Source organism: Podarcis melisellensis (assembly GCF_964234715.1).
Source record: "Podarcis melisellensis genome assembly, chromosome: 6".
NCBI classification, from domain to species: domain Eukaryota; kingdom Metazoa; phylum Chordata; class Lepidosauria; order Squamata; family Lacertidae; genus Podarcis; species Podarcis melisellensis.
The window spans coordinates 71,747,535-71,768,268 of NC_138538.1; the positions used below are offsets into that span (position 1 = coordinate 71,747,535).

Genomic DNA, 20,734 nt, shown 5'->3' on the forward strand with positions numbered 1-20,734 from the left:
AATTGCTATTACGAATCCTTTGCCCTTGTGACAATTCAGGTTATAAATTTAAATAATCAAATTTTCTCAAAATAAAAGAAATCGAGGAAAGCACATATTAAAGGCCATTATTCCAGAGATAGTGAATTAGAGGTGCCCTGCGTGTAAATAAAGAAAACCAATCTGTTCAAAGTGCCTGTGCAGAGGAAAAAAACCGAGTTCTTGCAGATTATATCACGGACAATTTATTGACTGTAGAGACTAGCATTTTGAAAACAAAACAAAAAAATAATTTCTGTCACTGTGGGATGGGGAACAGATGTCAGGCACAGATATAAATTTTCCACTGTGTAGAAAGACGAAAACAGAGCTTGTGCCAGGACAGGTGATGAAAAAATTAGAACATCTGTCCAACGAACTAACAGTTGGGCCAACTGGAGATCTGGAGTCAGTGGGATTCATCCAATAATGACAAAAGAAATTACCGTTTTCAGTAGTGTAAAAACAAACTGTTTAAAAAACACCCGGCCTATCCGAAGTGTATTTCAGTGCTGCTTCAGTTTTGTGACCTACGGCACAATCCACACACATTCTCCATTGCGCTGGCACTACTCTTTGTGCCAGAGCCGGAAGCTGAGTCCCAACAGAGCCTATTTGCCATGCAACAAATTGTTGGTGCTGATGGCAAGATGGACTTCAGCTCTTGTGACAGGGAAGAGAGCATCCAATATGCAGCTCCTCCCCAGGGGCCATTCCAACTGCTCCCACAAAAGTATTGCTAGTTGCGTGACACAGTGGTACACGCTCCTAATCTCAGGCCTGGAGACAGTGGTGGCTGAGATGTACCAGAGCAGCATTACACAACGCTGCAAATGCCACAGCGGGGGTGGGGGGAGAGGGGTGCAATACACAAATGGCAAAGGAACTCATTTGTATAGCTGGAAGCTGAGGAAACAATTCAAGTAGGTAAATGGGTTGTTTATTGGGTTGTTTACATTTTAATTTTGATTGTGTATTTCATGCTTTTAGGCTGTGATTTTATCCTGTGAACCTCCATGAGACCTGTGGGTATAGGGCAGTATACACATCACCATCATCATCATAGTAATAGTAAGTTAAAAGAGCACCCAAACATAAAAGTGGAAGCGGTCCTTCCTGTGAATATTTTCCTTCTAATGCATTTAATGGCATTTAAAAGGATTTCCAATAAGGGTCACAATTGTGTGTGGAGCTGGTCTGAGCCCCGGGGCGGGAGTCTTGTTAGAATAAAGCTGTAAACTCAAACATGACAGTGTAAGCCTGGCAGGCCCCCAGCAGGGCCGCCAACTTATCCCTCTGAGGCCCGGGGCAAGTGTCCCCAGCTGCCCAGCCCCACTTCATGGGCCTGCCTGGGAGGGTATCCCTGGGGCCATCATGGGAGGATGGTCACAACTGCAAGGTAGGCAGAGCCCTTCCACCATTTCTTTCTGAGCTCAAAAATCCAAAACTGTATCCTCGCAGTGTCTTTCCCCCCCTTGCAGTCGTATTCATAAAAATCCCATCATTCAGCGACTTCTGTCCATTTTCTAATGAGAAAGAGAGGAGAGAGGAGAGAGAGCACTAAAAAAAGTAGTGTGACTGGGAAATGAAGGAGACATCAGACATTCCGGGGGCACATCACTGAGCTAGTGCGAGTCAAGACCACAGAAGTGCAAACACTTGTTTCACGCACACACTTGTCTCATGCTGCCCCTTCCAGGTTGTAGGGAAGTACAGTAGTAAGTGGGACGTGGGTGGCACTGTGGGTTAAACCAGAGCCTAGGACTTGCCGATCAGAAGGTCGGCGGTTCGAATCCCCGCGGCGGGGTGAGCTCCCGTTGTTTGGTCCCAGCTCCTGCCAACCTAGCAGTTTGAAAGCACGTCAAAGTGCAAGTAGATAAATAGGTACCACTCCAGCAGGAAGGTAAACGGCATTTCCGTGCACCAGAAGCAGCTTAGTCATGCTGGCCACATGACCCAGAAGCTGTACGTCAGCTCCCTCGGCCAATAAAGCGAGATGAGTGTCGCAACCCCAGAGTCGGCCACGACTGGACCTAATGGTCAGGGGTCCCTTTACCTTTACAGTGGTAAGAGCAGGACATATACTTGGTTAAGGACTTCCACGCCCAAATCCATAGTGGGCGGAGCCAAATCTGGTATATCGCCTTGTATCTGTTGCCTCTCCAGCTCAGTGCAGCTGTGTGAACTTTCCAACAGCACGAGAGTCAGTGTGGTATAATGGTTAGAGCCAAACTAGGGATGGTTACATCCGCAAAGCCCAGTCCCTCTCCCTCTCGGCCTAATCCATCTCCCAGGGTTGATATGAGGATACAAAGGTGTGAGTGGCAACAGGGAACTCAATGGGGGAAGGGCAGCATTATAAATATCTGGATCTCAATCCAGCTTTGCCTAAGGTCTGGGACAGATAATACCGCTCTCTTGCAGATAGAATTAAGCCACACTGCTAAACAAAATGGATTCTTATGCTTTGCCGATGTCTCTTTGTACTAATGTTAGAAAAATGTTTTGATTGTGCTTTGCCAAAGAGCCAACGGTCTTCAATGGCTGTTCTTTCACAGAAGTTTCAACGAGGGTGACACATGTATTTGCACTGAGCTTGCCCATGCTGAGAGGAGTTTTTGGTCTCTGCTACAAAAAGCATTCTCTCTCTCTCTCTCTCTCTCTCTCTCTCTTTTTTTTTTAATATAATTTTTATTGAATTTTCAAATTTTAATACAAAACAAAGAGGAAAAAAAGAAGAAAGGAAAAAAAGGAAAAGGAGAAGGAAAAAAATAAACACAAATAGATTCTTTCATAACCCTCTTTCATTGACTTCCCCCCACCCCCACCCATGCATCCCAATTATCAAACTTAATTCAGCAAGTTCTTGTTTCATTCCTTAAACCTCTTCTTATTATATTTGAACTTAATTCCCTTTGTTAGGCCCAACTTATTTATCCCATTTTCTTATATAAATTCTTTTTCTAAGATCGATCAAGGTTCTTATACCATAAATTTCCCCATTTTCATATTAAAATATAAGTCAAAATTATAAAACCCAAAAGTCATAAAATAGTTTTAGAACTTTCTATTTTTCCCCCTCCCTCCTTGTCCGGATATCTGTCCCTTCCTAGATATCTGCCCTCTATAACTCCTAGCCCGGATTCCTCACATCTGAGGCTTCTAACACCATTTGAGTCTCTCTCTGCCTGTTTTGTTGATAATCCTTCTTATTAATCTTCAGCTCTCGAGGGATGTCTAGTGCGGTCTCTTCACCTTCTCTCCAATCAATCCTAGTTGAAAAGACTTGCTGCAGGGGTTCTGCCAGATGTTCCCTTAAATCACATTCACCAGTGCCAGAAAAGAGGAGGAAGTCCCAGTTATATTTCTTCATTATTTCAGCTTCCCATCTATAGTGTCCAAAAACTTCCTCCTTTACTTTTCTCTTTTCAAAATCCATAGTCCAAAAAACTTCTCTGTCCCCTTGCTGCATGAAGTCCTGTTCCTGTACTTTTTGCCCTCCAGACTCCTTGTCCTCCAACTTCAAAGAAACTTTTTCCAGTTCAGCTGCAGAATCTTTCAAGGTCAAATCCTCAGTTCCATCAATAGAGTTGCTTGTTTTTGAAATCAAAGTCGTGAGCTGTTTGTCCATAGCTATCTCTTGCTCTTGTAGAATTCCCACGAGTAAAAGGGCTCTTTCTATTTCTGCTTGTAATTTTCCTTCTGCAGCCATTGTAATGTCTCTGGTTTCCCCTAGGGGGATTACCATTTTTTCCCCTTTACCAACAGTCTATTACTTTGTTGTTACTTGTTGTTACTTAATTTCCAGCCACTTCTGGTTAAATGTAACACCTTTAGATCAGAGAGATATAAAGATACAGTTCTTGTCTTGATTCTGCTGTTTGACAGCTCAGATGACAGCTGTCAAACTCCCTTTCTTTCAGGCTAGGCTAATGCGGGACACTCCCGGATCCCGAGTGGGGGTTCCCAAAAATTTTCCAGATACACCTCTTCCTCCAGCACAACTTAAAAAGACAGAAAAAAGCTTGTTTTCCCAAATTGATGGAATCTTTTATCAGTCCCAAAAGACAAAAAGAAGATCTTTTAAATCCGATCTTAGGCTTTCGCTCCTTGCTTCAGATCGTACATGCAGGGGGGGGGGTGCGGACTTCCTTTTGACACAGCCCCCCCGTTCGCCAAATTATAAGGATTAATTTCTTTTAAAATCCAAATTTCGTTTTACTCACGAGGGTATTTGTTTCAGTCCAAATGTCAGGAAGAAAGTTGACGCTCTCCGGCAATGGCTTGCGGCTTCGCTCCACCGAGGTAGCGGTCGACTCTCAGCGCCACGCCGCTCCTCAGACCTTCTCCGCAGCCTTTAAAAAGGCTCTTCGACTGTCGAGGAGGGCGCTTAAGGTGCCCACCGAGTCACCAGGTCCACAGGTATCAGCACCTGTGGTTTCTAAGGGTCCCCGCGTCGCCGGCGCGGCAAGACCCGTCCTCGATGGAGCCGATTCCCTCCGGAGCTCGGAGGGAATCCGCCATTAAACCGATCGCGTCAACCCGGAAGTCCTCTCTCTCTCTCTCTCTCTCTCTCTCTCTCTCTCTCTCTCTCTCTCTCTCTCTCTCTCGTGATCTCTACAATTTCCCTTTTCAGAAACCGCAAGAGAATACATCTGTCTGCCTGAGGCGACAGCGCAGTTGCAGCTCAGGGCAGGCAAGAACAGACTTAGCCGAGCTCCCATGTTCTCGGAGAACATTTCATGGATTTCCATTTCTGTCACAGTTCATTACCTCAACAAAAATCTGGCCGTTCTCTGCAACGGAGAAGAACCCTTGGGTTGGGGTATGGAAGAGGCCTGTTTCGTAAAGTTCCATGCCGAAGGTGACATTGCCGATGCGCGATTCAGGTGAATAGTACTTAGGAGATTTAGGAGCTTTCAGCTGATGGAATGTGCAGTTGAACTAAAGCAAGCAAAACAAAACAAATTAAGGATGCAGAGAGGAGAAATAACATCGTGGCTGTGGGGCAGTCATAGGGACAGAGGGATTCATCATCAGTGAAGTCTTGCGTAGGGACTTCAAATAGCTCAGTTAGCTAGAGCATGGTGCTGATAACACCAAGGTCACAGGTTTGATCCCCATAAGGGACAGCTGCATTTTCCTACACTGAAGGGGGCTGAACTAGAAGATCCTCAAGGTCCCTTCCAACTCTGATCTACGATTCTATGACTTCTGCTTGTGCAATGGGGCTTTCCTCCTCTCCTTCCCCTGTGCACCCCATGGAATGGGCTCTATGGGGGTTGGGGGAGGAGAAGTGGGATTGTTCTACCAGGCAAGCTGCAATGCTCGCACAGACGGAACAACTGGAGGAGCACCACACTGAATTACACCCATAGTGTTTTGCCAATGCATACAATCATCGGCTGCAGCACACTCACATAAAAGGATATAGACAGGTCTATAGAAGTGTGTATTTCAATATCTGGAAATAAATAGTGGTTCACAAAAATAGAAAAATCAAAGTTTTTGCCAAGGCCCAACTATTCCTCCAGTGCTTGATTCAGAAGTGATTCCTTCCTCCTGTTTTGTTTGGCTCTCTAATTTGCCCGTGCCTGGTACTACAATGACCCCCCTCAACCCCCCCCCACTCCTCTACAGCAATCTAACATGGCTATTTCTGACTTTCATGATAAAAGAAAATCACTCCATCTATTCTATACGTACACAGAACAAAGCAGAAACTTTAAGGGTCCTCACTTTCCTCCAGAGCCCAACAATGGACAACTTTTGTTTTTTTGCAGGGAAGGGGGACAGAAAGGAGGACTAAATCAATATGGGCTCATGGCATGCTTTGAGGTTCTTAGGGCACACAATGAAGAGGACAAAAGGCTTATAAAGGATTAAAAATGATAAAATCATGGGGTAGTTGTTACTGCTCACCATGCAAGAAGGGCATGGACAGAAAGCCTCTAGAACTCCTCTGAAAAGGAAGCAAAAAGGTTTGCTTCCTCTGGCTCCTGCGCTTCTCTGGTATTTTTTTTTTGGGGGGGTGGGGGTACATGAAGGCATATACTGCATAAGCATCAGGAGAAGTTTGTGTCTCAGCTCACAACTGCCTGTGCACCACTGGGACAATTTACTCCACACTCTGGAAGTCAAGATCATAGTGAGTTTCGTCCCTGTTCCAAATTTTCTTTATGCAGCCAGACTGTGGATAATTGTTACATACCCGAACAATTTCAGTCCTGCTGGAAATGACGACGTCTGTTTCATCAGTGTCCCCAGGGAACCCATTATCCCCTGATTCCATGTCTTCATAGTCAACCGCCCAACCACTGGCCTCAATTGGTGACGGCACATGGATAACAATCTTTGACAAAGAAAGAAAAGAGTAGAAAATTTGTCATTTTATCAAAACTGTTCGGGGAGGAGTTCCACCTCACTTGCTCCCTTGAGTCAAAAACATGGATCAAGAAACGTTGCTGGTGGGAAAAGCTAATCATGTTATCAGAGCACCCTTACAGGGATTACTGTTTAACCCATCTGCACCCTGCTCTTCCAAGGTGGTTTCTCTCCTGTTATTCTCACACCCTGTGCATAAGTGAGGCTGTGATGTAGTAACTGGCGCGAGATCCCCACTGACTTTGTAGGGATTTGAACCCCCATCTTTCCAGTAAGCCCACCACTGAATCTCTAAAGGCAAGCTTGGAGCAAGTAAAAGGAAATGCCTTCAGCTTGTTTCCAAATCTGGAGCCTGCTTGAGCAATAAAAGTATTGCAGTCTGGGCACTGGTATGTAGATGAAGATACCAGCAGCCCCGGCTCTGCTTCTGGTAAAGCTATGTACTCAGCATTGTTAACAAGCAATGGCTCACTGGACTGGACTGGTATACACCCTACTTTTCAGTAAATCAGCAATTGAGCCAAGAGTTTTGACATGGTAGTTCTTCTTCTTTTTAAACATACAGACATTTCTAACCCTTCCTTTAAAATAGTTCTTTTGCTTTCTAGTTTTCCTTCTCATTTCTGTATCCTGCTACAACTCCCACACTGGGCTGTGTTAGGCATCTCCTGCCCACTTTTCACACACAAACATTCCCCACATATTCCGTTCCTCTGCATTTCCTGACTATTCAGCTTTTCCTTAACTCAATTTCATCTGTTTGCTCAGATGTCGAGGTTGTTGCTATCCAAAGGAGCAGTTCTACTGTTTTCAGGCATTTACTGCGTAATTCTATATCTGCTTTGATGGTGTTGAAACTGGCCTGAGATTCAGTACTCAGGAAAAAAAAATCTGAGCTTTGGATCTTGAGTAAAACTTAAGTCTTGGCATGTTTTGGGTTAACCCACCATCAAAAATGGCGGGGCAACTGCTGAATTGAGATCCAGATGTGCATTTTTCCACAGCCTGTTGATCCATGGTTTTTGGTTGGGTACATCTCTAGATCAACAGCCAGAAGGTCTGGCCAAATAAAGGATTTCTTGAGTTTTTCTCTTTTTAAAATTGGACTAGGTTATGTCTGATCAGGTTGCCTTCACTGTATTTGAGTTGGACAATAAGCCCTTCAGTATATGCCAAAATTGCCACTATGTGCTGAAATCTCATAAGCCAAGAGATGTCCTTTTCTGTTAACCTGAGCTGGCCAACATCTATTCACGATTATAGTGAAAATGTTGAGCTAGTGCTGAAGATAGAAATCTTCAAAGTGGCGTATGGTTTCTTGCATACCTGCTTAGCTACCTGCTTAGTTCTGCTGTGGAAGTGGCACTGTTTCTCTTCACCTCCCTTCTGGGAGCATGAAAAATCAGTTAAGCATGGCCAGCGCGGCACAGAATCTCTCTGTTCTGAAGGCCCCAAACTGGGCTGTCTCTCTACCCATTACATAAATGAAGATTAGTAGTTACTTTGGACCCTCCAGATTTGTCTCTGAAATGTAGTGGGTTCTGTTCTAAACACAGAATAACAGCTAGCAGGTCTTGCCTTGCTTTCTTTCCCAACAATAGGAAGCAGAGCCTATTAGCCCAGTTGAGTTTACCTGGCTGGGCAAACACAGTGAAGTTGGATTCTGCATTTCTGCTAGAATAAGTGGGGCAGAAAGAGGATGCAAGCAGAGATGACTAGCTACTTTTGCTTTCCCATTCCATTAGAGAAAAAAATGGATGCTCATGCTCCATCAATGTAAGTTCATTGCTTTCTATCTACTGTGGAAAGCTATTTACCTCCTAAAGTAGGGGGAAAAGCAAGAAGCCATCACTCAAGAAAATATGCCTGAAATTGCATTCATATACATGAAACGACAGGGACTTCTTGCTGTTAAGCCTGCCTTTCTATCATTACATTTTTTTTTTACAAGAAATAAAGTATCACCAGAACAACAACAACCCTATGATTGCAAGATACAGACAATTATTTCTGCTGTAATAGACTCACAGAGTTCAGATACACGTTATCCAAGGCATAGGCTATTCGTTGAGTCCCACAATCATGCAGCGATGACTCCAAAATAAAATGGGTCTTGTTTGTCTTAGCTCTACATGTAGGATCCAGCAGAGAGAGTTGTGTACCGATGTAACCGCTAGCCTAAAAAAGGGAGAGATCACGATGCAAAATTACACCCCAAACTACAAATCAGGGCTTTAAATGAAGCATTGGGTTTTTTAAAAATCTGACTATTAAGCATTTTTATTTATCATCTTGCAAAATTCTGTATTAAAATATTGCCCTCCAAAAGTGCAGACTAGTCAGTTTATAGGCTATTCAGTCTGGTGGAAAGGTAAGTATTGTATGCACAAAATAACACACCAGAGCACCACTGCAGTGTTTTATTTTATTGAGAGGTCCGCCGAGATGACTGTCTGTAACTTTAAATGATTTATTTTCCAAAGGGAGAAAAGAAGATAATGCATTTTGGAGCATATTTTAATCATCTTTAAGTTTTGGCTCTGACTTAAACGGGAACAATTGCTTCACAATTCCAGCTGCAGTGAATGCAGTCCTTTGACAGCCTTGGGACAAAAGCAGAGGACTGATCACTGGTTGGGCAGATAATGTCAACCATATGTTCCCTTGTAGCTGTGGGGTTAATACGCAACACACTCCATAGTTTATTCAATAGTCAAATCACTCTATCCTAGTTTGTTCCAATGTGAAATTAAGAAATCATACCAACCTCCAGTGAGTCTTTTGCTACAGCTACAATCATGGATGTGTCATCACACTTCACCGTCAGGGCAACATGAACGCTACCCTGAACTTCTTCTGGTTCTGAGACTTTTGGAAGGAGGTGCTCAAAGCCACGATTGGTCCTAATTGTGTCCACCATATCAGTTGACGGCAAGTTTCCATCATGATCTCGATGGAAGTGGAAGTCAAAACTAACGCCTTCGCTTGAGGGCGCAAGTGGAGCTGGCAGTGGGTTAACGCCACGCAGCAGCTCCTTCAGCTCTGGTGGGAAATGGTCTTCCTCATCATTCATCTCTTCTAGAGAAAGACAGAAATTTGGAGACATTACGACGTTCCTTTAGTTTCTTGTGACTCTGAGCTAAGCTACGCATGACATCAGGGGGTGCCAGCCTTTTTAAGCCTGTGGGTGCTTTGGGATTTCTGAGTAAGTGTTTTGTGCACTGCTCCTCCACTCACGTCTCCCCTGCAGGATTACACACTACTTTCCCAAGGGATATGGTTAAAAGTTGGATCCAGTGGAAATAATTGAGCCTTGGAAAACACATTGAGATGTCAGAGGAAGTAAGAAACAGTATCGCTCTTCCAACTTGCTCCTTCAGTTGTATCTACTTTTAAGGAGATTCTAACTAAACATCAGGAAGACCTTTCTGACGGTATGAGCTGCTCGACAGTGGAACGGACTCCCTTGGAAGGTGACGGACTCTCCTTCTTTGGAGGTTTTTAGCAGGGCTGGATAGGCATCTCATGGATGCCTTAGTTGAGATTCCAGCACTGCAGGGGGTTGGATTAGATCAACCTGGAAGGTCCCTTCCAAACCTGTGATTCTATCACAATAAGGGGCAGTGGCAGGGGGGTTCAGAGACTTTCGTGGGTGACAGGGGAAGACCTCAGGGGTACCATCGCACCCACAGGCACCACACTGTCAAGCCCTGCAGTATGTCAAAAATGCTATTAGATCACTCTGATAGGACCTGCCACTTCTCCTTCTTAACAAAGAAGCATGGGAGGCTTCCAATACATTTTAGGACTGCAGTGAACAGGGAGAGTTGCCATTTCTTGCAGAACCTCCCATGCAGCTGCTGTTTGCCCCCAGAAGGTAATACACGCAGCACTTTCAGGGGCAAATAGCAGACGGGGTGTGGGGCAAGAAAAAAGTCTTCAGAAGGTAGCAGATATCCTTGGTTTCCCTAGCTGAAGCTAGTGACCTTCCCAAAAAATCAAATTGCAAGGCTAGCAACTGTATTTCACCAATGTAACATTCATCCCAGGGGATTAGATCCAAACTTGCCCCCCTGCAAATGAAAGGGCTGCTTCTGTTTGCAGAAGGGCCTTCAATCTGACAGGCTCCCATTGGAGAAACAAGGGTTGGAGGCCATTTTCACCAATTTCCCGTTCCCCCTGTAGCCCCCAGCACCAATTTGGAGCATCCAGTAGGTGGGGTTTCTGCTCCCTGGAAGTCTTGATTCAACCTAGTATCAAAGCATATCTCCTATTACAACTCTCAAAGCTTTAGTGAATCCAAGGCTCTTGAGGGGAGGAAAAGGACCAAGAAGAGTTCAAGAAAAGTGCTGCATACTTGATACAAGCCAGCCTCCTGACTTACCAGTGTCCTCAAGGCGTAGATGGAACCTATTAGCAACAGGTGCTTTTGTATAGGAAGTAACTGCATGGTAGCCATGGTCATAAGCCCACGTAATCAAACTCTCATGAGAGGAGGGAATATTGGAAAATATGTTTTTAGTCATCACCATCGAGCGTTCCGTTTCCTTTCCAAAGCCAACACTGTTTGCTGCCTGCGCAGAAAAGGAGATAACATTAGGATTCTGGATGAGGCTTTTCCAAGTCTTGTAAAACCATGTCAGGAAACTAATATTTTTACCCCTTTCTGGGGTAAAAAATAACATGAAAAGGAACTCCTTTCAACAACTTCTTTTCATCATTTCTGCAGCGAACTTTTCTTCCAGGCAGACTGATTTGGCATCCCACCACAGAATTGTGAAAGGTTTGCCATGGATGAGGCTAATTGCTGGGACAGTATAATTACTTAGAGCCACTGCGTCATGTCAAAATACAACAACCTGTTTTTCTCCCCCCCCCCCTTGCTTCTCAATACAATGATTTTTAGATAAGGGAAAAAAGTTCTTGATAATGTGGAAAGATAACAAGGACTGTAAGTAGCTGTAAGAGCTAAAGCATATCCAGGGCTTGTAGAGGCTGACGTGTAACAGAAATTACATGAAAGCTAATTGAAACAACTTCCATGTTGGGATTGTCCCACTGGCCATCATGACATGTTAAGGGGCTCATTGCATGGATGGCCTCTACTCTGCTACTGGATGTAACAAATCTAAAATATGCGCTAGAACAGTCAAGGGTTCTCCAGATGTTGTTGGACCAGTACTCCCATAGGAGCCAACTCCTGGGGCCAAGATCCCTACAGCCAGGCCCACCCAAAGTTAATGGTCATTGCCATTCAAGTGTGTCATGTAATCTACTATGCAGGGTGGGGCTTACCTCCTCCCTCCAATATTTTATTCAAGTTAGCACCCCTCAGTAATCTCAGGGGTAAACTAAGATCATCCAGAAGATAATCGAGTTTAGAAATGTTACACTGAAAACGTTTCAACTTCACACCAGCCCTCCATAGGCAACTGAAATGTTTAGACTGGCCCTTGATTTTACACTAGGGTGGCCAACCTTTTTTTGGTTCCAAGGGCAACATTCACCCTTGGACAGGCTTTCAGGGGTGCATGCAATTGTGGATGTGGCTAAGAAGGAGTGTGGACACTCCACAATCTTACATACACACATGGGCTATATGGAGGCCCATTACTGAATTTATTTTAACTACAGCGATGTTAAGTAGTCAATAAACTACCATATTTTTCACTCTATAAGATGCACCCCCCCAAAAAAAAGTATGGGGAAATATGTGTGCGTCTTATGGAGCGAATGCAGGCTGCACAGCTATCCCAGAAGCCAGGAGAGCAAGATGGATTGGTGCGCACCGATCCCTCTTGTTCTCCTGGCTTCAGCGAAAGCAATGCAAAGCCTCCTGAGCGAAGAGGGAGGAGCACTCCAGCTGGGCTCAAGAGTCTTGGCGTTGCTTTCTTGTTTTCCTCCTCTAAAAACTAGGTGCGTCTTGTGTGGGTGCGTCTTATAGAGCGAAAATACAGTACAGTGGTACCTCAGGTTAAGTACTTAATTCCTTCCGGAGGTCTGTTCTTAACCTGAAACTGTTCTTAACAGGAAGCACCACTTTAGCTAATGGGGCCTCCTACTGCCGCTGCGCCACCGTAGCACAATTTCTCATCCTGAAGCAAAGTTCTTAACCCAAGGTAATATTTCTGGGTTAGCGGAGTCTGTAACCTGAAACGTATGTAACCTGAAGTGTCTGTAACCCGAGGTACCACTGTATATACTATTGCATAAGATGCCAGTATTTTTTAGCACATAGTAAACAGCAATCGTAGCCTATGGGGGATGAATATGGAAGCCAGTTTTATCGAGTAAAAGCTGCAGGGAAAAGATACCCTTTCCATGTCAAAATGCTTTTTTAAGAATCAGGACGTGGGTCAACCCGCAAAACACTAAAAAGGCCATGCCTGATTCTTTGTGCACTGAATAATTTGCATTTTTGTGAGGATTAATGTTAGCAATATGAATTGTCATCTGAAAAAGAAGAAACGGAACCATTCAAAACCCATGCTTGAAAGCTTCCTCTGATGCTCCTACAGAAGATGCAAAGCAATCTTGAAAACTCTATGTGTTTGAATGGTTTGCTGCAGGTGGTACTGAAAGGAGAGCCATAAACAAAAAGGATAGCAAATCCTGTTTTGGGGAGTGGGCGGAGGAGGAGTTTCTGCTCTTGAGCTCTGCCTGCCTGCCCTGTTTCTGCCCAAAATACTCAAATCTGGATACAATTTTTTTTTACACATGTTTCAAATAAACAGGCAAGTTTGGATTGACCTGCGATTATGACGATCCCTAAATTTTCCGGATTTCCTGCCCTCTCTCTCTCTTTTAAATGTTAGATAAAACAGCTGAACAAATATTTTTCAGAATATAATTGTCATAACTGGAACCTGCCTGTTTTAAACAACTGCGTCCCTCTCTATTCATATAGACCCATTAAGATTTAATGTATCCAAATAGGAGCATACAGGGTCTATGTTTATGTTCTGGCACTATTCTGGCACATAATGTTGGGACGCTTGAATATAAAATAAAAATACATATTCTCAAACTCGACACGGATTTTCCTATGGGTCAGATGCAGTTAATTTGAATGTGGAATGTTACTTTTTAAATCTCTCATCTTCCACTGGTATTTTTGCAGATGGGACTGCTTAGGGCTAATCAAAACAAATTTGGAAAGTAAAAAAGGCAATTCAAAATTTGGATTCATCTCTACCCAGCTTCTTGATGCCTTTGCCCTAGTTCTCTCTGTTCTACATGGTGAGCTGAGAGCACCACCTTCAAGCAACGATCAGTTGTGGCTGGGATGAATAAGACACTTTCTTATTCAGCCAAACGGGCATCAATGTCAGCCTTTGCTTGAGCTGTTGGCTCAGGGCTCCTTCCAGGGTACATTCTGTACTTAAGAATTATATGTGATCAATAGAGGAAACCTACATGTGAAATGAAGTTGAACTGCATCCAATTGGGCTCACTTGAAGGTAAGTGTGCAGTGGATCACAACTTTCAGTGAGATCTTGTGTGTACTTGAAGGTGCAACTCACACAAAAGCATGTTTAAGAGCTGTAGCCTCAGTCAAGCCGAAACTGGAGATCACAGGCTCCCTCAAAACTTACAAGAAATGGGACTTTCCTGTCTATATTCTTTCCTATGATTCTATGCATCAGAGCACAACCAACCCAAATTAACTCCTTTAACTTTCTTTACAGGCAACTTAATTTTGCCTCTCAGGACCCCTGCCATTTCCACTGAGTGAAAAAACATGAGCAAAATTGCAGAGGAGTGAAACCGGTCCAGCTAATAAACAAATAATTGGAAGCACAACTTAATTAAGAACGTTAAAAGAAGCTCTGCTGGAACTGATCAAACATCAGGTCTAGCATCCAGTTTCCAACGGTGGCCAGTAAAATACTTCCAAGGTATGAAGCATTGAATGGGGCATCAAAGCAATAGTGCACTTTAGTAATGCATTTTAAGGAGTAGACACCATAACTTGGCAGCATGCCAGCAGGGCCCAGTAATGTGAAGTGGACGGGGGGCGTGAGGGGGGTATTGCTGACCCAGCTTCCCAACACAGAGGTAGCTGCCAGAAACTGAGGGTCGGAGAGGAGAGGCAGTGTGGAAGGATCGTTGATGTCATTAGGTCCCTTGGACTTCTATGATTCTGTAGAGGGAACACGTCAAGAAATTTTGCGTAGCTCTAACCCAGGAGCGAGGAGCCTCTACCCTGCAGGCCTGATTAGGCCCAGAAGGGGTCCTAATTTGGCTCGTGGGGCCTTTTCCCTCAAACCATGCCTACCTGCCCCACCCCTGATATCATAGGTGAGGGCAGGTAGGAGACAGGTAGAGGCGCGGCCTTCACTTTGACATGTGTTTCCAAAAAACACCTGCTTGGAAACACAATTCAAAGTGCTGTCTCTCAGTGCTCATCGGCTCACAAGATGCAGAGGGAATTAAACTGTGAAGTGTGAAGCTGCTTTGAAATGAAACTTCAAAGGCGTAGATGTCAACCAATGCCATTATGACAGGCAGGGTCCCTGCTCAACCGTCAAACTTTGCCTGTGGGGTTTGTGAAGATAAGAATCTTGGCCCACCAGAATGGAAAGGTTCCATGGCTCTGCCTTAACCCATCGGATCTCTCTGGGCATGTTTTTGTTTTTTTAATAAAAGAAACCCTCAGCTAGAATGAGGTGTTAAAGAAAACCAAAAGTGAAATTCTTCACCCAGTGAGATATGAAAGCTAGGAGCTAAACGGCACCTTAAACCAAGATTATGGGTGCAACAATGGAATGTCTAGGTGCGCTTTTTTATAACAAGAAAACAAAGCTGAAAATGAATGAACTGCAGCTAAAATATTATGTTCGTTTTTCACATGGTCGAGTCCTTCCCCTGCCCACCCCCTAATATTCTTAAGAGGGTCTCTTCTCCAGTCTTCGGAGAGTGGCTGGAAGGGAGGAGGCAGAAAAAGGTCCTCCTTTCCTTCCACTCTGCAATTTTAATCTGAAATCTTAGGCGCAGTACTGGACCCAAAGCTGAGAAACGGCTTGTGCGAATGAAATTCCTAGAACAATGGGAGTTTTAAACACTGTCTTCATCTGCCTGTGAAGAACAGCATGCAATGCTACTCTCATGAAACATTTGGGAATGACAGACAGGACTCTTTTTCAGCTGGAACTCAGTCCCGGCACCTCTCAGGTGGGCGCCATTGCCATTATAAGAGAAAGAAGGGAGGTGTTCATGGTGAGTTCCAGCATCTCTTTTTCTAGAAAAATAGCACTGGTGACAGATGCAATGCACCACCTCTTAATCGAGCAGCACATTACTCAGTACCCAGGTTGGGTGGGGAGAACCAACAACCATGATTAATTACAAAAGTTGAGGAGATACTCAGAGAATATGTCTGTTATCATGTGCTCACTTCTTCACATAAAAGCCTGAGCTGTTAACAGCACCCGTGCCTCCCTTACAACAAGTCATATCTACTTACAATTGCTTCCAGTTTCCCCTTCACGTCATGGGACTTGATGACCCAGTTGACAGACTTTCTGCACTTGAGGATAAGTACAAGATCCCTGACAAGTGTGGTGTCTGGCCGAGATGGTCGAATGTCAATGATGATATCCACCTGGAAAGCACTGGTCGTGGAAAATAAAAAAGAGTGAGGCCCCAGCACACCAGAAATTTTCAGCTATCAACCTTCTTTCAATCCATCATGTTTCCAGTGTCTGGCCAGCTGATTAAAACGCTGGAGGTTATCCCAGACGGTACAACATGTGCAAAACAGACTGTTACGCCACACATGCTAAAACAATTTTACATAACAATGGAAACAAAAATGCTTTTTAGGCTAATAATTACTGTCCAGCAGCAGCTTTGCTTTCTCAATTAGAGGTTGCTGGTTGCTCATTGCCACTGCTTTGGTGCTGGTTAAAGAGAACCGCTCGGCGTTTGTTCTCCCACCCCCGCTATTTCCCCATTTCTTCAGGAAATTTTAAATGTAGGTTTCTCTCCAATTTATTCCATTAATTTGGAGCACATGTCACCCTATTGTACCCTAAAATTATAGCTTGGCAGCATTGTTATGGAAGGAAAAATGAAATAATAAGTGAGAGAAATGCATCTGGTCTGCTGAGCTTTGAAAACAATGGGGAATGTGCAAAAAAGCAAAGTATGTTTGGGCAGTGACGAAGAATGGGACATTTTCAAAACGCAGTTATTAGCTTGGCCCGCTGCTCATCTTTAGGATAATGAAAGCTTAATGTAAATGCATCTGTTCTCTTCACATTACACTTTGGGTTAAATCTGGAGTGCCCTCCCTTCCTTTATTCCCAAAGAGTGAGATGAGGTCTCCTGTGTTCCCCAACCTCTGATACTTGCTGAGGTAGAAGTTAATGAGTATTTCAGGGTGTGATCCTGATAATGGGGGGGGGGGGAGCAGCACTTGAACAAGACCTGTAAGCCCATGATCAACTGAGGTATCTTCTCAAATATTTAGGCCAGAGCCCAACTTTATCATAGAATCATAGAATTGGAAGGGCCCTGAGAATCATGTTGTCTGTTATGTACTGAGTTGAATAGGATCCAAAATCCAGCAGTCTGATTGGTCCTAGAACAATAGGATTCAGAATTCTGATTGGTCCTAGAACAATAGGATGCAGAATGCAGCAATTTGATTGGTCCACAGGAGCCACCCAATCCAGCTCCAGGTGGAAGTGAATCCGCAACCTGATTGGCCTACAGGAGAATCCTGGAATTAGCCAATCATGTGGGGCCCATTGTGTAAATAATGTATATAAAGCAGACATTCTGGGGGAACTTCCATTCCTCCTCACCACTATGAGCTGAATAAAGAGCATGAGATCCACTCCCGACTCCGAGTATACTTCATTGTCCAACCACCTGCAATGCAGCTGTCCCGTATGGGGATCAAACCTGCAATCTTGGCACTATCAGCACCACGCTCTAACTGGCTGAGCTATTGTCCTCCCTGTAGCAGCCTCTTTGACCTTGATAAAATTTGCCACCTTGATTTCTAATCTGAAGACAAATTCTGCGACCTGTTTTGACACCCCCATGTGCTAAATAACAGACATACTGAAACTTTTGTTTCAAAGTGCCGCAATCTAAAAGTATTTATGTCAAATAAACTTTTCGGAGTTTTACCTTTCTCATAGACAGAGGATCTGTTCCTTTAAAGCTGCAGGATGGGCTGAAATAAACAATATTCTTGGCTTGGAGAAATAGGAACGGGCACTTTACCTGTATGGGTTAGAGTCTGGTGTGATTAGTTCAATTATGTGAACTTCTCTTTCTTGATCCATGCTGGAGACAATGCATCCTTCTGCAGCCTTGGGTTGCAGGTATCCCGCAAGGTAGTTCAAGGAAATAAAGTTCTTCTCTATATTGCATGTTGCAGGGAAAAACTGGTCTAAAAAAAGAAGAAGAGATAAAACAAATCATCCTTAGATGATCAAATACGGTTGTAAAAGTTAAAGCTACCATGTGCCCTTCCCCGCTGGATCCCAGCTTAAGGGCTCCCCATTCACCAAGGCTATCATTGCACTACCTTGATTCCATTGTTCCTTTCTATGTGGCCTGAAATGGCTTAGAGTTGCCATAGGAGCAATAAAGCAGTAAAGGCAGGAATAATGCATAACCATGTTGATTGGGAATGGTGCAAGACTTCAAATGGGAGGTGGGAGAAAGAAATGTCAACTCCTCACAATCAAAAAAGCATGAGCTCATTCTAAGGCAGATCCATCCTCCTTTGAGATGGGTTTAAGCATAATTTCCAACTGGGAGTTTATTAGTCTTTGGTTTTCTAACCACAAGCACTAAGATACCTAGCAGGACATCATTTGCAGCAAAGCAGAGACCTTATGGGGCTGTTCCTGTGTGGAAGTGGATCTTCCATCACTTGTTACTGCCTGCCCAAGATAAGGCCTTTTTCCTTGTTTGGGAAAAGAGGTTGCAGGGAGGGGATTGATAGGGAAGTGATAGAGAAAGGGTGCAAAATCCTACTTCGAATCGTGCCCAGCTCAGAGGGCAATGCACCCTTACTCTAATGGATTTTTGGACATATCTCTAATAATAATTTGTCTCTCTATATTAAGCTAAGCACACAAAGGGCACATACAGGAGGCAGTAGTTAACCATGGTTAACAAACTATAGTTTGCAAGCCAATGTCAAACCATGGTTTCACAGCCACATCATTACCTTGTCTCCCGATTGTGGAGACGAAGCCAGGCTTGCCCTGGATCCTAGGCTACATCATTTCCTAGACAGGGGCTTGATCAGGCAAAAAAAACAAACAAAACAAAAAAACCCCACAAAAAACAAAACCCAAACCTGCCCCCCATACCTTTTGCTCCACACCTCCCCATTCTTCATTATAAGTGTTCTGTGAGACTCTCAAGTAGCTGTTCTGTAGTCAGAACCACATTCTAAGCCCTTTCTGTACTTTTGTGCACAGCTGATAACTCTCTACGATGTTAATAAATTATAATAAATTGCAGTGTTCGAAAGCTGTCTGTAAAATGCTCGTAAAAGTAGTGTTTTGACAAGTCATGCTATTCTACTTGCATCTCAAATTTTGTTTTATTGTTCATGTCCTAAGGCAAGTTTCTAAAACAGTGATAATTACAGTGTGAGAGGAGTTTACTTATTTTTTCAGTTTCAGCATTTCATTCACTTTTTTTTTTACTTTAGAAGTGATACTTTCACAAACAAAAATTGTGACAAGATTTTTTGCATGATATATGTCAGTTACAAAATTCTGTGTTTCCTGGTGCAGAATCTGAGTTAAACATGGTGCAGTTGTGGGTTGTTGTCTTTTTACACCTAACTATTTAAAAAAACCACAACCTATAGTAAAATATTATCATGATGAAGGACTGGCTGTAAACTTCCCTCTATCCACTTTCTCTACAACATGCGCAATTCTATACAATTCTATCATGTCACCACCTTTTCTTTAAAATAAACAAAAAGCCTCAAACATTACAATCCTTTCTCTAGGGAAATTGTTCCAGCTGCTGGATCAGATTGGTTGCCTTTCTCTGCACCTTTTCCAGCTTCACAATTCATTCATTTATTAGGCTCAGCGAACAGATCTGTACACAGTATTCCCAAAAGCAGTTGCATCATAGATATGTATAATAAAGGCATTAATGGCAGGGGGTGTTCTCCCCCCATCCCTTTCCATACTAAGCGGTATCTGAATGCTCACTTTGCCTTCTTCTCTAGAGGATCCTTCTATGTGAACTATGAGAAATGAAATCTATTTGCGCAGCTTGACGGAGCACTCCTCAAACATCTGTTAAGTACCCTGCCAGATGGGATCTAAAAGCAGTCACGATTCTGCCAACTCCTCCCACACAAATGAGGGAAAGTGATCCCGAGGTTGACCATGCTGAACTCAAACTAATGTACATAAAGATGCCATGCAAATGTAATTTGCCAGTACTAGTAACGTCATTATTGTAAAACTGAGAAATGGCTTGCCAACGAGTTCTCCAGGAAGAGGAACACAGGTTCTAAGGTGAATCGTTAAAAAAAAGAAATAGTTCCTGCATTTGTGTTACGTGTTTCAGCAATCTCTTCTGATACCGTCAACAGCAAGCAAGGGTTTCGACAGCATTTCAGTTTCTTTCAATTGTTCATTTAAACTCTTTGAGATCAAATATTGCCGATATTTTCTAACTTCCATACCGTTTAGCCAACCTGTAGGACAGACTCATAGCTCAGTGGTAAATCTAGGGTTGCCAAACGTCCATAATTTCCCGGACATAGCTGGGATTCGGCCATCAGAAACAGTGTCCGGGCATAAATCATGTCCGGGAAAATCTCAACAACGTTTGTGACTGGATTTCCACTTTTTGAAATATGGCAACCCTAGGTAAAGCACATGTTTTATATCTAAAATGGCCCAAGTCCAATCCCTGGTACCTCCAGGTAGGGCTGGGAAACACTGGAGAGCTACTGACAATCAGCGTAGACAAGACTGAGCTAAATGGCTTTCTTTATTGCACTGAATTGAAGTTCCTATCATAGTATGTAAGGAATGGTAAATAGCATGGTATCTGATTTGGATAGCAAGACAGTAGGAGGAACAATTGCCAGAGAATGCACTAGAATTTTGTAATGTAAATACAGTAATAGATACTTCTGTATTCTATGTATGCTGCCAACTTGCTTGTCTGCAACCAAGACCTGTACACTGAACCCTACTAGTTTATTTGGGTCACACCTCTGTCTTAATAGGGATGAGAGTGTTTTGCTTCATTCTATACAAATTAGGTGTTACTATCAGATTCCCAGCCAACACGATCCAAAGTTGGAGCAATCTTGAGT

General features: G+C 43.5%; 1 protein-coding gene across 1 annotated transcript in view; it reads right to left on the reverse strand.

The window, feature by feature from the left end:
- Positions 1-20,734, reverse strand: part of TGFBR3 (transforming growth factor beta receptor 3) — a 143,145-nt gene that overhangs the window by 21,711 nt on the left and 100,700 nt on the right. The window contains exons 6-12 of the mRNA XM_081914167.1: positions 17,641-17,809; positions 15,869-16,016; positions 10,787-10,976; positions 9,170-9,480; positions 8,431-8,580; positions 6,230-6,370; positions 4,792-4,962 (exon numbers count right to left, since the gene is read on the reverse strand). Coding sequence (XP_081770293.1) covers positions 4,792-4,962; positions 6,230-6,370; positions 8,431-8,580; positions 9,170-9,480; positions 10,787-10,976; positions 15,869-16,016; positions 17,641-17,809 — 1,280 coding nt within the window. The remainder of the gene's footprint in view (positions 1-4,791; positions 4,963-6,229; positions 6,371-8,430; positions 8,581-9,169; positions 9,481-10,786; positions 10,977-15,868; positions 16,017-17,640; positions 17,810-20,734) is intronic.